At 40.3% G+C, this 15,000-nt stretch overlaps 1 protein-coding gene across 4 annotated transcripts in view; it reads left to right on the forward strand.

Annotated features, from left to right (window-relative positions):
* The window catches only part of Atg2b (autophagy related 2B), a 66,369-nt gene extending 57,283 nt beyond the window's left edge, over window positions 1-9,086 (forward strand). For all 4 annotated transcript variants that reach the window (XM_076849689.2, XM_076849691.2, XM_076849690.2 and 1 more), the window contains 7 exons: window positions 594-798; window positions 2,807-2,876; window positions 3,260-3,342; window positions 4,150-4,271; window positions 4,462-4,616; window positions 5,189-5,338; window positions 8,560-9,086. In XM_076849689.2, coding sequence (XP_076705804.1) covers window positions 594-798; window positions 2,807-2,876; window positions 3,260-3,342; window positions 4,150-4,271; window positions 4,462-4,616; window positions 5,189-5,338; window positions 8,560-8,814 — 1,040 coding nt within the window. In that variant the 3' untranslated portion in view covers window positions 8,815-9,086. The remainder of the gene's footprint in view (window positions 1-593; window positions 799-2,806; window positions 2,877-3,259; window positions 3,343-4,149; window positions 4,272-4,461; window positions 4,617-5,188; window positions 5,339-8,559) is intronic.
* Window positions 9,087-15,000: the final 5,914 nt, after the last annotated feature.

A 15,000-nucleotide genomic window follows, 5' to 3' on the forward strand; every position in this document is an offset into this window, starting at 1 on the left:
TGTAAGTTGAAAACACTTTAGAGTTGAAGATGCATTTAGTTATCTAACCTACTGAACATCATAGCAACATAACACTGTAGGTGTTTTTTGTTTCCCCTTGTGACTGAGGGGTTGGTGGAACTGTGGCTACCTGCAGATACCTGCCATCACAGACAGAATCTGACCACAATTATTAGCCTGTGAAAAGATAAAAATTCAAGGTACAATTTCTACTGAATGTACATATTTTTTTCATACCATTGTGAGGTTGAAAAATTTTAAGTCAAAACTGTCATTAAATTAAATTGGGACTGTTTGTACTTGGATTGATATGAGGTATTTTTGAGAATATGCTTATTTTTATTAGTGCATTATAGTTAGTAGTGAGGTTCACTTTGACTTATTCATATTTATAATCTTTATTCCCATGTACATACATATGTGTTGTTTTTAATTAATGCAAATGTAGTTTATATAAAAGTAATAATTACTGAGAAGCAAATTTTCTCTGTAATAGGGTTTGTATTTATTAAATGAAAGGTAACAAGATTGATTTAAACAGTTGCTCTATAGAGACATACCTAATACTTCAAATGTGCACATTACATTTTCAGTCAAAAAGTCTCCTGGAGCTGATGTCACCTGCAGTTTGCCAAGGCATTTGAGTATTTCAAAGGAGCCAAATCTAGTTCTTTCTTTCCCTGGGCCAAAACTTTCCCAAAATGAGAGTGCCAGTGCAGCGGAGGCAGTTAATGGAGCAGAGGAAAAGGACTTCTCAGCCGAAGAAGCATCATTTAGTGATCAGCCTGTGTTTTTTAGGTAAATAATTTAATTTTGATAACAAGTTACCTTGAAGTTCTGAGGGTAGTTCTGTAATGTGTAAGTATACTGGTAATTGTGAGGTTACATCAGCTTTTCTTTGCCTTGCCACATAATTAACTCTAGTGTGTTTGTTCGCGTGTGGTGCCCATCTAACTTACATGCTCATTTATATGTAGGAACCCTGGTTCAGGATCTGTCTCTTGAATCTGTTGTACAAGTTCCCTTTTCCTCTTAACTTCTTCCCTTCTCTGCCCGCCCCCCAGTCTTCTTCTTCCTAGTCACTGTTAACAGTGTCTTATCCCTCCCCAAACAGGAGGTTTTCCTTTTGCCTCTTTTCACACCTTGTCTTTGGCATTCCTGCCTTTTCTCCTGTGGGATTTTCTACCTGATGTTCCCCATCACGGTTGTCTTTCCTTTCCTGACCCTTCCTCCTTGGCTGAACCATCACTCCCTCATGCCCAGGTCTCCTGCACTGCTGCTGCCTGCTCTGACGCTGTCTAGCTGCCTGGCCAGCTGGCCACATGCTGGAGTTCTCTCACCTCTCCAGACTTTCATCTTCTTGTCCTCTTCTTTCCTAATTCTTGATGGAAGGGATGGAGCCTTGGCATTAACAAGGGAGAAAGAGCAAAACCCCTTGTTGAGAGGGACAGTTAGCTACCTTCTCTGGTTCCCTGAATCCTTCCCCTGTTGGCATCATGGCCCCCTGTTTCTCTGTCTTCTCCACTAGATTCTGACGTTAGACCTTAGATCTGGCCCAAAGTGGCAGTAGATGTATTTGAAAGTGTTTGTTACGTTTTGAACATCTTGAGTACTTACTGTGTGTACACCAGGTTTTGGTCTACACACAATGAAAAATCAGTGAGCTTACAAATAATTAAAATAACATTTGTTCTGAGTAAAAGAAGTGGGGAAGGAGAGAGTACCAAGTGTATTGCCCAGACAACCAGGGGGAGATGAGCATTCAAGAAATGAGGAGCCGAGTCCTGTGGCATATGCCTGTTATCCCAGTGACTCAGGAGGCTGAGGCAGGAAGATTTCAAGTTCAAAGCCAACCTCAGCACCTTAGGGAAGCATTTAGTAACTCAGTGAGACCCTGCCTCTAAATACAATACAAAAAGGGCTGGGGATGTGGCTCAATGATTAAGTGTTTCTGGGTTGAATCCTCAGTTAGCCCCCCTACCTCCAGAAGGAACAACCTATGATCCCAGGCTGAAAGAGATTGCTGTAAATACACTATTTCTTTTCTCTGAAGATTAAGTGGACTTTTGTGAGGTGGCTTAGGTTGTAACCACCAATATTAATTCTATGGGGAAAAAAGTTCCATGTATCCAGTTTACATTTAGCTTTTAGAAGCCAGATGAGTTTGTTTGCTACATGCCATCAATGTACATTATTTTATTCTCCTAGGATTCTCAATATTAGTATGTTGATAACCTACTTACAAGCATAAATTTTAAGGATTCTCACCAAAATTTACCAATGTAGGTGGCATTTAAAACATTTGCTGGTGAAGACAGGCTCAAAGTGTTTTAAGTCACTTGCCCACGATTGCATCCCATTTAACTGATGCCGGGTCTCCTGACTGCTTCACACCAGCCAGAAGAATCATCTAACCTCTTCTCTTTTTTACTTCTTGGTAATGATTGACTTAATGATTACTCTTAAAGGTCACTTTTATTAATTTGTTTTTATTAATTGTATGAATGGAGAATATCTACCAAAATAAATTTTTATAAGAATGAACATTATTTAATAAATTAGAAAAAGTTTTTGTGAGAAAAATTAAAATATACTAAATACAAAGTTATCAAATGACTAATATCTGATTAGTTGTTACCTTACGAAAAGATAGAACTAAAAGATATTTTTTATTTAGGTTATAAGATATTTGCAGACTTATTTTGTGGTTTTATTTTTATTGTCTAATTCAACAAATTAATTTATATGTAATTTAAACAATTAGTAATTTTGAATATAAATAACTCCCTCCATTGTTTATCTCTAGAGAATTCAGATTCACATCAGAAGTTCCTATTCGACTTGATTATCATGGCAAACATGTATCAATGGATCAGGTTTGGAAATTTTGCATAAATATGTGCTATAAAATTATCTCTTTTTTTTCCTAATGGGCTCAATTCTTTTAAACTTTGCACTATCATAGTTTATAGGTATATAAAATTTTAACACACACATATATAGAATTGAAATGAAGCGCATAGGGTTTTAAATTTTAATTTTTTAAAGTAAATCATTTAAATATTGTTTCCTTCAGTGCCATAAGTATAATTTGGGATCTAGTGGGTAGTACATACTATGAATTATATATTCTGTAAATATTTCAAGATTTTTTAGCTTTGTTAATGAATATCATGTTGATTTTCCCCACATAACAATGATATTAAATGTTGAGTCTGTCTTTATTTATGAATTAATCCAAATGTTTTAAACTTTAAAGGGTACGTTAGCTGGGATTCTGATTGGTTTGGCCCAGTTAAACTGCTCAGAGCTAAAGCTGAAGAGGCTTTTCTATCGGCACGGGTAAGTTGATTTATCCTGAGAGGCTTTAAGGGGAGGCTACTAAGGCCAGTTGACAACAAATTAGAAATGGAGCCCTCATAGCAAGCATGCATATGTTAGTTGTTTTAAAATACAGTGTTTTCATCCTAGAGAGCTCATTTTTAGAGTACTCTGATTGGTTAGGGGCTAATTTTTATTCTGAGAGAGACAGAGTCAATTGAATAGAGTACTAGTATTTAAAAATAGCTATCATTTAGGACATTTCTAATGATTTCCTAAAGTTATAAATTAGCTTATTCTTTGAAAAAAATTAATGGCAATTTATAGACTTTGGGTTAATTCTATGCTAGAGCTTTAGATAGTCAAGAAATAAGGATAGTGGAACAACACATACATGTACTTAAGTCTTGTGGAAATTAGAAACATTACAACATTATTAACATTCTATATCTGTTTATGTCTATATTTACCTGCCATCTAATATAAATATGTAGAAAGAGAGAGAGTGATTCAGATTGCGAGTTAAGTGGCTGGTATATGTTAATTTTTGATTTAAAAAAATTTTGTTTTAAATTTTTAAAAAGTATAAAAATTTTGCTCGGGGCTGGGGATGTGGCTCAAACAGGTGCACGCTCGCCTGGCATGCTTGCAGCCCGGGTTCGATCCTCAGCACCACATACAAATAAAGATGTTGTGTCCGCCAAAAACTAAAAAAATAAATATTAAAAAAAATTTTGCTCACATAATTCATAAATTTAAGTTAAAAAACTTATCTAAATGTATAAAGTTTATTTTTCCTTTCTATGTACTGATAGTCATTTACTCTAGTTTGCTAGGTGTTGATAAGTTATTTTCATATGCAATTACTGAATGGCTCAATGACATTAAGAAGAACCAGCTACCAGGAATCCTGGGAGGCGTTGGACCTATGCATTCACTGGTCCAATTAGGTGAGTTTTCTCTTTTAACCCTTTTGGGGTTATGAATGAGAGTCTACATGAAGATCATTTTTCTAAAAACCCACATGTGTACTGTCAGACAAAAAACTTTGCCTCCAGTTTTGGGGTTAAAAACTCCAGGATTAGAATGTTAATGGAGTTTTGAACCCCAGAACTCATGTTGATTTTTGTGCTGTTTCAGTGCAAGGCCTCAAGGACTTAGTGTGGCTACCCATAGAGCAGTACCGGAAGGATGGCCGAATTGTCCGAGGGTTCCAGAGAGGCGCCGCTTCCTTTGGCACTTCAACAGCAATGGCAGCTCTGGAGCTCACAAACAGAATGGTCCAAACCATACAGGTATCTTTCCCAGCCTGTCTTAATCCACAAGGAAGAGCTACTGTAAAGGGGCTGTTTTGTTTTTAAACATACGTGAAAATATAAATACACTAAGTGTTGAGCATAGATGTTTTATTTGTAATTATTTAGTATCATTTTATCACTTAGATGTCCAACATTAAAATATTCAGTAGAATGGAACAGTGGAATGCAGTGTTAAATTTGTTTGCCTGTTTCAGGTAAATAACAACCATTAAATTAGGGGATTTGTTTTATCAGTCTGTATAAAAAGAGCATAGCTAAATTCAAGAAAGCTTAATTGATTAAACAGTAGAGATATTAAGGTTTGTTTCCATAAATTGTATAACATAGAAATATTGAGTATTCTCTATGGAGAGAGAAAGGAACTGAATAAGTGAGCTCAATCCAGATATGAGTTTTTAGTTATCTTTCATATTCTTATTCTAGAAGTCATAACTCTTGTATAGAATTCAGACCCTGGAAGCTCTGCACACTCCCCATAGAGTTCTCTGTTGTTACAGAGCTCTCCAGACTGCTTTCTAATTCATTTCTTATTCTGACAAAATATCCAGGCAGCAGCAGAGACTGCTTATGACATGGTGTCTCCTGGTACTCTTTCTATTGAGCCCAAGAAGGTCAGAAGGTTTCCTCATCACCGATTAGCTCACCAGCCAGTAGACCTGAGGGAAGGTGTGGCCAAGGCCTACAGTGTCGTCAAAGAGGTACGTAAGTGCTTGAGTGGACAAGTCACTAGTTTGCTTATTTTCCTGGTTGTCACCCAAAGAGCATTCAGTAGTGTTAATGTGTTTCAGAGGAACCCCTGAGAATGGAATGGGAGCAGCCACCAGTAGCATGTGACATATCTTCCTGAAGTGAGACAGGAGGGCTAGGTTGTGACTAACAGCCTTCCACCAAGAGAAGAGAGCGAGGGGCAGATTCTCACTACCACAGAAGTATGTGGGGAATGGCAGAAATATATGCCCATCTGAAGTTTTTTCTTTTTGGTTCTGGGGATTGATCCCAGGGGTGCTTTGCCATTAAGCTACACCCCCAGCCTTTAAAAATTTTTTTTATTTTGAGACCGGTTCATACTAAGTTGCTGAGGGTCTTCCTAAAGTTGCCCAGGTTGCCTTGAAGTTGTGATCCTCCCAGCTCAGACTCCCTAAATTGCTTGGATTACAGGAGTGCACCACTGTACCCAGCTCACTATCTGCATTAAAGCAAAGTTATACTTTGTTAGTGTTATATTTTTTTTAAGAACTGCAGCTTTTCAGTGAACCACCCACCTTCATCCTAATCTGAAGGTGATGCATATTTTTGTTTATGTGTTTATGTGTCCATGTTACTACTCATAATCGGATTTAAATGACTTTATAGTATCATGATGTAAATATACCATAGTTTATTATTTTCCTATTGGTGACTATTTAGTTTCTATTTTTCCCCCTGAAGCACTGCTAAGGGAAATCTTCACCTAAATGTGTGTGTTTACATGTGCAGAAAGTTTTCTAGGGTGGAGTGGGTGGGTTGCAGCCAAATCTTGCCCTGTAGTAGGCATGCTACGTGGCTCTCCAGCAATCATGTAATGAATGCTGATTCTTTCTGTTGCCTGGAGTATTCTCTGGCTTCATCATTTTTGACATTCTTTTTAACATGACATGAAGAAGTTTGTGGTCACGCTACTTTATGGTTCATGTTTTAGAATTTCATAAAAGACATTTCACCAGTCATGTTCTGGTGATAAAAGGACCTAGACCAGTCCTTCTTCTACTGAAGTAGACTCTGTGGTTCCCAAGTCTGTGGGAAGGCCAGTGGGGTAGGGCCCAAGAATTATATCAGGGGATAAAAGAAGGGAAGATCTAAGTTCAACTTCTGAAAAGAGATATAGCGCAGAGAATGAAGAGAGAATTACCAGTATTGGTCCAGTTACCAACAGATTTGTAAAACTTATTACTGAGGTTCAAGGTAGGGCAAAGGCAGTGGCAGCAGGGAAGAGCAGCACTTTTATATGGAGCACTTGGGAAGCACTTGCCTGACAATGTATGTTTATACAACATGTGCATTGATGTGGTCCTTTGTGCCAAGGGTATAAGTGGTTCTTAAGATAGGTGCCGATGCTGACTTAGAGATGAGGAAACCAGCTTAGCACGAACAAGGAGCCCCCAGCAAACCACAGCAAGCAGATGGTGGGCCAGGACTGATGCCCAGGGAACTGCAGCTGAAGTTCAGTTCTTTTCTCAAAAACCGTCTGTAGGAAGAATGAAGGAAGAAAGGATGGGGACAGTGCTTGAGCTGAGTTGTGAGGGCATGCTGGATTAGACTGAAACTGAATTCTGAACTAATGTTTTTTTTTTTAATAGAGGTTCCAAAATGCTGAGAAATATTTTTTTTTTCAGTTTAGATGTTAATAAATCAAAGAAAGAGAGAACGTCTCAGTTGTTACATAAATAACTCGTCTGTGAGATGGAGGTTTGCAGACTAGCCTGCAGGTCACATCTACCCAGGCCTGTTTTTGGAGGGACCTTCAAGCTAATAATGGTTTTCACAATTTTAATTGACTCTAAAAGGGAAATCCAGAAAGAAATGTGAATAGACTGTATGGCCTACGAATCTCTACCATCTGGTCCTTCTCAGAAGATATTTGTTGACCCTTGTGCTCTGTGATCTTTAGTGGTAGTCAGATCTTTGGGATGTGGTCATGGTAGTCTTCCAAGCAGCGTCAGGCTCTTTAATTCCAACAAACACCGTAAGAGGCAGCCAATGTTTTAATTCCCCATTTAAAAGACTAGTTTGAGGTTACACAGCTAAGTGATGGGGTTTGAATTTTCTTCTGTGTCTCCAGACTTGGTGGAGTTGGTCATTCACTCAGCGTCCTGACCTGTATTGTGGGCAGGAGGGGAGGGGGGCAGACTAACTGCAGGGAAGGTGATACAGGGAGGTGGATGATTTGTACTCACAGTTCCTCACTGGCTGTTGTCTTCTAGATGGTTTTAAAGGGAGCACTTCTATTTCTTTTAGTTTTCTGAACTTTGTGCTGTGTGTATGTGTAGAACTCATGGTATTACATGTTTTTGTTTGCTGCGCTGGGTAAAAACCTTATGTTATTAGCTTGTTAAAGTGGTGACTGGATTCTGAGTTAAGAGAAGACCTTTGATTTCCCAGGAGAACCGAAAGTTCCTTTATATATTGGACCTAGCATGAGGGAACAGTGCCCTGGTCTCTCTGGGGAATTTCTGAGTCAGATGAATAGCAGAAGTTCAAAAGGCACATGAGGTTTTACTCCTAATGGCACACAGCACATTTATACATTATCCCCGGAGCTGGGTGGCCATGATTGCTTTAACACTGTAGACCAGGGAGATTGAGATGCTACAGAAGCTTTGTCTCTAGTCCTTGGATGACAGGTTTCTGCTGTGTGTTCTCAGAATTTTCTCTTCAACTCAACAGAATGGGTCTATTTAGCTTTTTTATTGTAATTGAATGTTCCTCAGTTATCTTTTCTAATACATAGCCAGTAATTTAAGACAAATAATTTTCTACAGCTTAGGGGAATTAAGTTTTCTTTGTGTTGCATCAGAGGAGCTATCACTGTGGTCCTTTAAGTGAGTGTTTATTTGAGCTTTGTTTCCTAAGTTGGGTTTAACGGGAGTGATTAATCAAGCTAGAAAAACTGCTCTTGGATCATTAAGTATTTCTGTAAGCTTCCCTGTGTGAAAAGTAGTTTAGCTACATTTTGTATGCATTGGTGTCACAACAAAATACTAATACTTGCCTCTTTTCCTTATTATTAGAATTTGTCATAAAAATAATTATCCTGGGTAATCTCAAAAAAGCAATTATTTGTCTACTTATAAATATAATGTTATTATACTGAAAGTGTATAATATAGGATAATTCAGATTTCTGACCAGTAATTTATTCCCCTTCTCCCCCCGCCCCCTAGGGAATCACAGACACGGCTCAGACCATTTATGAAACAGCAGCTCGAGAACATGAGAGCAGAGGGGTTACCGGTGCCGTGGGTGAAGTCCTGCGCCAGATTCCCCCAGCAGTGGTGAAACCTCTGATTGTTGCCACTGAAGCGACATCAAACGTGTTGGGTGGCATGAGAAACCAAATTAGACCAGATGTTCGGCAAGACGAATCACAGAAATGGCGCCATGGGGAGGACTGGCATTTCCAACGAGACTCCTTGTGAGGAGAGTAAGGGTGGAATGAGGAGCATAGAGCCCCAGTGGCAGCTTCAGCGGGAACTCATTTATTTTATCGTGCTCATCTCAGGAACAAAAGCATTTTTTTTTTTAGTTAAATAATTTAACGTCAAAACAACATGCAACCAAAAATTCTGATATTTAGGACTAGTTTGGTATTTGCCTATAGAAGCGTTTGGTGGCTGGTGTCAAAGATTGTTAAAGCATTTGCTGCCAAGTTAGTGTATTGCTTACTTTTATTAAAATGACTATAATTCTCCTTGTTGTAGACAGGATTTCATTGGAAACCTTCTTTTACAGCATAGAGTGCTCAAAAAGCATTGGAGCATTCTAAAGCACTATTTATGTAGCTCTGGTGAGTTAATTTTTCTCAAGGTTCAGAAAGAAACACAGCTTCAAAACTTTGGTTGAGAATGAGAGAAGCCCCAGGGGACGCAAAGCAAATAGGGCTTTTAATATGATACCAGTGTGAAAACACAAGTCACCCTGCTGGGTTAGGTGTTCCCCACACATGAGGTGTCAAGAGCAGCATTCGTCCCATTTACTCGGAAAAGCCTTCTGGAGCTTGGAAAAAGTGAAGTCACAGACATATTCTGTCCTGTTGCACTTTATCCTCTGTGTGTGTTTGTGTGTGTGTGTGTGTGTGTGTGTGTGTAGATAATACAAGTCATGTTCTTTATTCCTTATTCTTTGTCATTTACAAAGTTACACAAAACACGAAGAGGAGTAAACATGCCTGAGAGCTTCTGGCAGACGGAAATACCCAAGTGCAGTAGCTTCCTCTAAGTGAAAGTGGAAACGTGCATTCTATAATGAACTGGGCCCATGTAATTGTTTGTTTAATTTAAGCAGATATAGTGCAAGCTTGTTAGAATGTGTGGGAAGGGAGATTGGAAATAGTTTTTACTCTTTGAAAATTAAATTAAAAAATCCTCAAAACATATCCCTAGTAAACTAATTCAGAGTACCATTTTTATTTGGTTAACAGTGTACATTTTGATAACCTGTCAGGAATGAATAAACTATTTTCTATTTAAAGATAAAATTGTTTTATGCTTTAATGACTATTCTGCTATTCATAGAGCATATTCATAAATGCAGTACTTTGATTTAGTCCAAAATATTTGGAAGTACTTAGAATTGATTGTGGTTATTATCAAGTAAATGATCCCCAAGGACCGAGAGAGGTCCCTGATTGTGAAGTATTGTCACATAGCTTCTCATTCCTAATGTGTGGGAGGGGTTGCAGGGGAGTATTGTCAAGGTGAATTTGGATTTTGGAATTGTTTTTTCTTTTGGGTGGGGGTCAGAAAATGAAATTAAATCAATTTTATTCTCTAAATTTGTAAACAGGGAGGCAATGCAACCCAAAAATCCACATATTCAGAATTCATAAAAGTGGTATTACATAGCATTTAAATTTACTTTTTTTCCTTTTTATTGCTGAAAAACTTAGAAAGGCAATGCTACCGGCAACTACCTGCTTGAGCACCATGGAACCATTTGTAACTCTGTCCCTATTAACAGCCTGGCCCTGACCAACATTAAGGTGGTGACACTGTGTACCACCATGACAGTCCAGCCTCTGGGGTGTATTTTGTTGCCTTGCTCACCAGCTCTAGTATTCTGTTTGCCTTAAAATAAACCATGTTGTGTACGCTACCTGATTAATCAAGCTGAAAAACATTGGATCAAACTTTAAAATCTTTAATCTCTTAATCCATAGTTATACTTAAATTTAATTAAATGTAATATGGGGGAAATAATTATCCTTTTCTTTGCCCTTGAGTTGTGAATGGTTTAGTTGAAAAAGCTCATTAACACATATGTCCTTTTGATGGGTCTCTGCACTGCCTTCTGTCCCACCCTCCTGCCCCACTTTGGGTGGGATCACTGACTGGAACAAAAACTGTGTCTCTCAGAGATTCAGTGTCAAGGGTCTGTTCATCGTCAGTTTAGCCAAAATGCTCTTCCCTTGAGCTGTTTGTAGAGGGCCTGTATCTGAACATGTGTATGTTAACTATCTCCTACTAAAGAGGGTCTTTTCAGACTTCCATGTGAGGACACAGTGAGGAGTGTGCAGCAGGATCCTTGGGTTGCTGGATCTGCAAGCCACCAAGCAGATGACTTGGCAAACACACTTAGTTCTCGGAGTGAAGGTTTCTTTTGACCAAGCCTGATGGGAATTTGTGTGCACCTGTGCGAATGGTGGCACGTGTCTGTGCCCCCTACATTGGGAGGTGACCTTGAGTGGGAACTGTGACTCTGGTCACATCACACCCTGTGCAGCTGTGGGCTACTCCATATCTCAGGCTCTTAGTGATATGTTTTTGAATTGTCACTTTGCCTGCGTGTTGAGTCGGGATGCGATGCATGCTGTTGCATTGAGCCCCTTGCAGGTCTCCCCCAGGAGTCCAGGTAAGCAAGCTCCATCAGGATCTGCCAGGAGCCTTAGAGTCCCACAGTGCTGTTGAGGTGACTGTGTTACAAGTAGGCAGCACAGACCATAGCCATAGCCATGTATTTCTCTTGAACTGACCAATTTTACCTTCCTGTGTGTCCCCATATTGCTGTTATTTACAAGTACAACATCTATTGTAGGACTCTTTTTTTTTGGGGGGGGTACCGATTGAACCCAGGGGCGCTAACCACTGAGCAACATCCCTAGTCCTTTTTATTTTGAGACAAGGTCTCACTAAGTTGTAGAGCCTGGCTTCAGACTTGTGATCCTCCTGCTTCAGCATCTCGAGCCCCTGGGATTACAGATGTGCGCCACCATGCTCATCTGAACGTTGGCCTTTGACAATAGATAAAACTCTTTCTTTCAGATTCTGTGGCAGTAGACTTTCATTTTAATGAAATTTGGGTACAACTTGGTTCTTGCTTAGAGTGAATATATTTAACACTGATGTTTTTATATGCAAAAGTCACTTTAAGAAAAAAATCTTTCCAAGGAGCAGCATGCCTACCATGGCAAAATAGTAATAAAGACCAGTGGTTTTTGTCCCCTTCCATGTGCCACTTTTTAAGTGCTGTTGCAGTATTTCTGGCTTTTAGGGAATTGCTGTTGAACCTCAGATGCCCTTTGACATGGGTCCTTGGTACCTGTGTTCTCACCAATGGAAGAGTTGAATTTTAAATGCAGAATCTACATTTTCACTAAATGGTTTTAGGATTAACTATTAATTTTCTTAACATTAATGTAAATATTGTATAGTGTGAAAAGCTGGGGCTGGGAATGTGGCGCAGTGATAGAGTGCTTGCCTCATGTGTGAACCCTGGATTCAATCTCCAGCCCATGGGGGCTTAAAAAAGAAAAAAAAAAAAGCACTCAGCTTCCGTTTTCTCATGACTGTGTGGAGTGAATTCCCGAGGTTATGGTTAATGTGCTGAGCCATGGGGTGCACACTCTTTCCTTTGCCTTCACATCTCCTGGCCTCACCTGCAGCAGCAGAGAGAATAGATGATTTTTTAAAATATATTTTTTTAATTCTATCTATACATGACAGTAGAATGCATTTTGACACATTGTACGTAAATGGAGTATAATTTCTCATTCTTCTGGTTGTTTGTGATGTAGAGTTACATGGGTTATGTAATCATGTATGCACATAGGGTAATACTGTCCCATTCATTCTAATCATTTCTATCCCCATGCCCCCTTCCCTCCCTTCACACCCCTCTGTCTAGTCCAAAATACGTCTGTTCTCCCCCCACGCCTTATTGTGAATTAGCAGCCGCATATCAGAGAAAACATTTAGCCTTTGGTTCTTTGGGATTGGCTTATTTTGCTTCTTATAATGAGGATAGCCGATGTACCTTGAAAATAAGAGACTGTGCACACTCATTTTGGAACTGCAAATGCATAAGCTGGATATAGCAACTGGCATCCAATACACATTCCAGCAGGGAGTGGTGATGCACACCTGTAATCCCTGCAGCTCAGGAAGCTGAGGCAGGAGGATCTCAAGTTCAGGGCCAGCCTCAGCAACTTAGTGAGACCCTGTCTCAAAAAGGGCTCGGTGGTCGAGTGCCCCTGGGTTCAATCCCTGGTACCAAAAAAAAAAAAAAAAAAAGTTGTGCTTCATGGCCTGCCTGCTTTTAGCTCAGTGCTTAAGATTGGTGTGGGGCAAGCTGCTCCTTTAATAGATGTGGTGCCCAGTTGTAAGGCAGCTACTTCTAGTGAGGAATTACTTCCCTCTTGTCATGCTGTCTGCAAACTGAAGACAGAAAAGGCATTCCTATAAAATGCCACAATAGGCCTCTTTGGGGATGAGAAATTTGAGTGTCAGTTCACATTTTGGATGTTGGTGAAGGAGATAGAGATGTAATTCCTCCTTGGACAGCCATGCGGCTTTCAGGCACTGGCTTCCTAGTGAGTGCCAGAGTGCTGCTGTGTCCAGAGCTGGGGAGTGTGTGGCACTGGCTCAGGGTCACTCATGCCTGGGGGATCAAAATAGCAGCCCCCAACGTGTTTCCTCTGCTGCTTCACCTGCATTTTGTAGCTGTGGATGGCCGCTCCTGATTTCTGGTAGATTGGCCTTGCCCACTGTAGCCTGCTGCTCACTCAGGACTCGAGGCTTTCTCAAGGAGAAATTTGGAAGCGACATCAAATTCAGCTTTTATGTAGATCCAGCCTGACTTATTTTAGAGACTGAATCACCACAAGTATGAGAACGTTTGTGTAGATATTTACCGTCTTTGCTAAATTTCGTAATTATCCTAATTGTGTTAATTATGGATGTGAATACTTACAAGAATACTGATATTGTACAAGTATTTTGGTGGAAATGTATCTTGTTAGTGTGTATTTAAAATATGAAATTAAGAATACTCAAAAAATTAAAATATTTACTCTTTGGGTTTTTCTTTAATCATAACTGTTGTCTGTCACCATGAATTGTTTCCAAAGCCTGTTTGAAATGCCTCTGGGACTAGGAAAGGACATTCCCATGATCCTGCATCTCAATAGCAAATCGTTTGCTACCAGTTTCTAACACATAGAGTATATGATCTTACAATTTGTCGCTCCTACCCCTTTTGAGTAGTGATTACACTTTCTGCAATTTGGACTTGGAAATACATCCTGTGGTTTTGGTCTTAAGGACCTAGATAAATATTTGATAAATCTGTTTGGAGAAATATTTTGCTTATAAAGGAATGTATAAAAGGTATTTTAAAGACAAATTACAAGAAGTTTGATGGGCAGGTGTCACTGTGCAATCATCCTCTGGCTTGAGCCCTGGGCACAGGACTAGTCTCCTGGGATGGTCAGTGTGCCCCGCCCCTCCCAGCTGTTCCCCAGCTTCCCTGGTCCTGTGCTCCTGCCTGAGGCCTGTAAGCAGAGGTCAGAGGAGCCTGGAGAGTGCCTTTTTAAAACTTAGTTTAAACTTTTTTAAACTAAGTCAAAATAGGGCCGAAACAAAGGTCCCTCCATGGCAGCACAATATTTGGGACCTGATTGATCTTTTTTGGGGGGGTGGCCTGTGAGTGCAGGAGGTCTCAGCCTCTGGACCTCTACCCACTAGGTGCCAGGAGCACCTCCCCCGCTCCCAACTGTGAAAGCCGAACAGGGCTCCAGTAAAGGCCAGATGTCCCTTGGGGAAAACCCTTTTTGGAAACCACAGGACTGAAGCTCCCCTGGCAAAACTGGTGAGGAGCCGGGCCGGGAGGCTGGAGGCTGGAGGCGTCCCTGGCTTCTCCCCGCTGGGCTTTGCCTTCCTGCCCCGGTCGGGCTGCACCACCTCCCTGTCTCCTCATTCCCCGTGTAGCACTGTCTCCTCTTTTTTTAAAACAATTTTAAGTTGTTGATGGACCTTTATTTTATTCACTTATTTATATGCAGTGCTTATCAAACCCAGGGCCTCACACGGGAGGCAAGGGCTCTACCACCAGTCTGCTCTCTGAGTTTGAGTCCCCGTTGGTGTCCTACCCCGTCTGCCCAAGCAGGCAGCGTCCCTGTGTGCCCGGTGCCCATGCAGTGCCTTGCCCAGAGCCGGGAGCGGTGCATGGAGGGTGAAGGAAGGAACCGCAGGCCATCTGGCCTGTGCAGTCACTTTGCCCAGAGAGAGGAAGTCATCTGCCTAAGATGGTGTGACTGATGTTTAAAGGTGCTCTTTATTCAGTGTCATCTCACTTTCCCTGGTTTTCGCACCACTGGTAGTAATTCTAAC

The sequence above is a fragment of the Callospermophilus lateralis genome, chromosome 3 (genome assembly GCF_048772815.1).
Source record: "Callospermophilus lateralis isolate mCalLat2 chromosome 3, mCalLat2.hap1, whole genome shotgun sequence".
Taxonomy (NCBI): Eukaryota; Metazoa; Chordata; class Mammalia; order Rodentia; family Sciuridae; genus Callospermophilus; species Callospermophilus lateralis.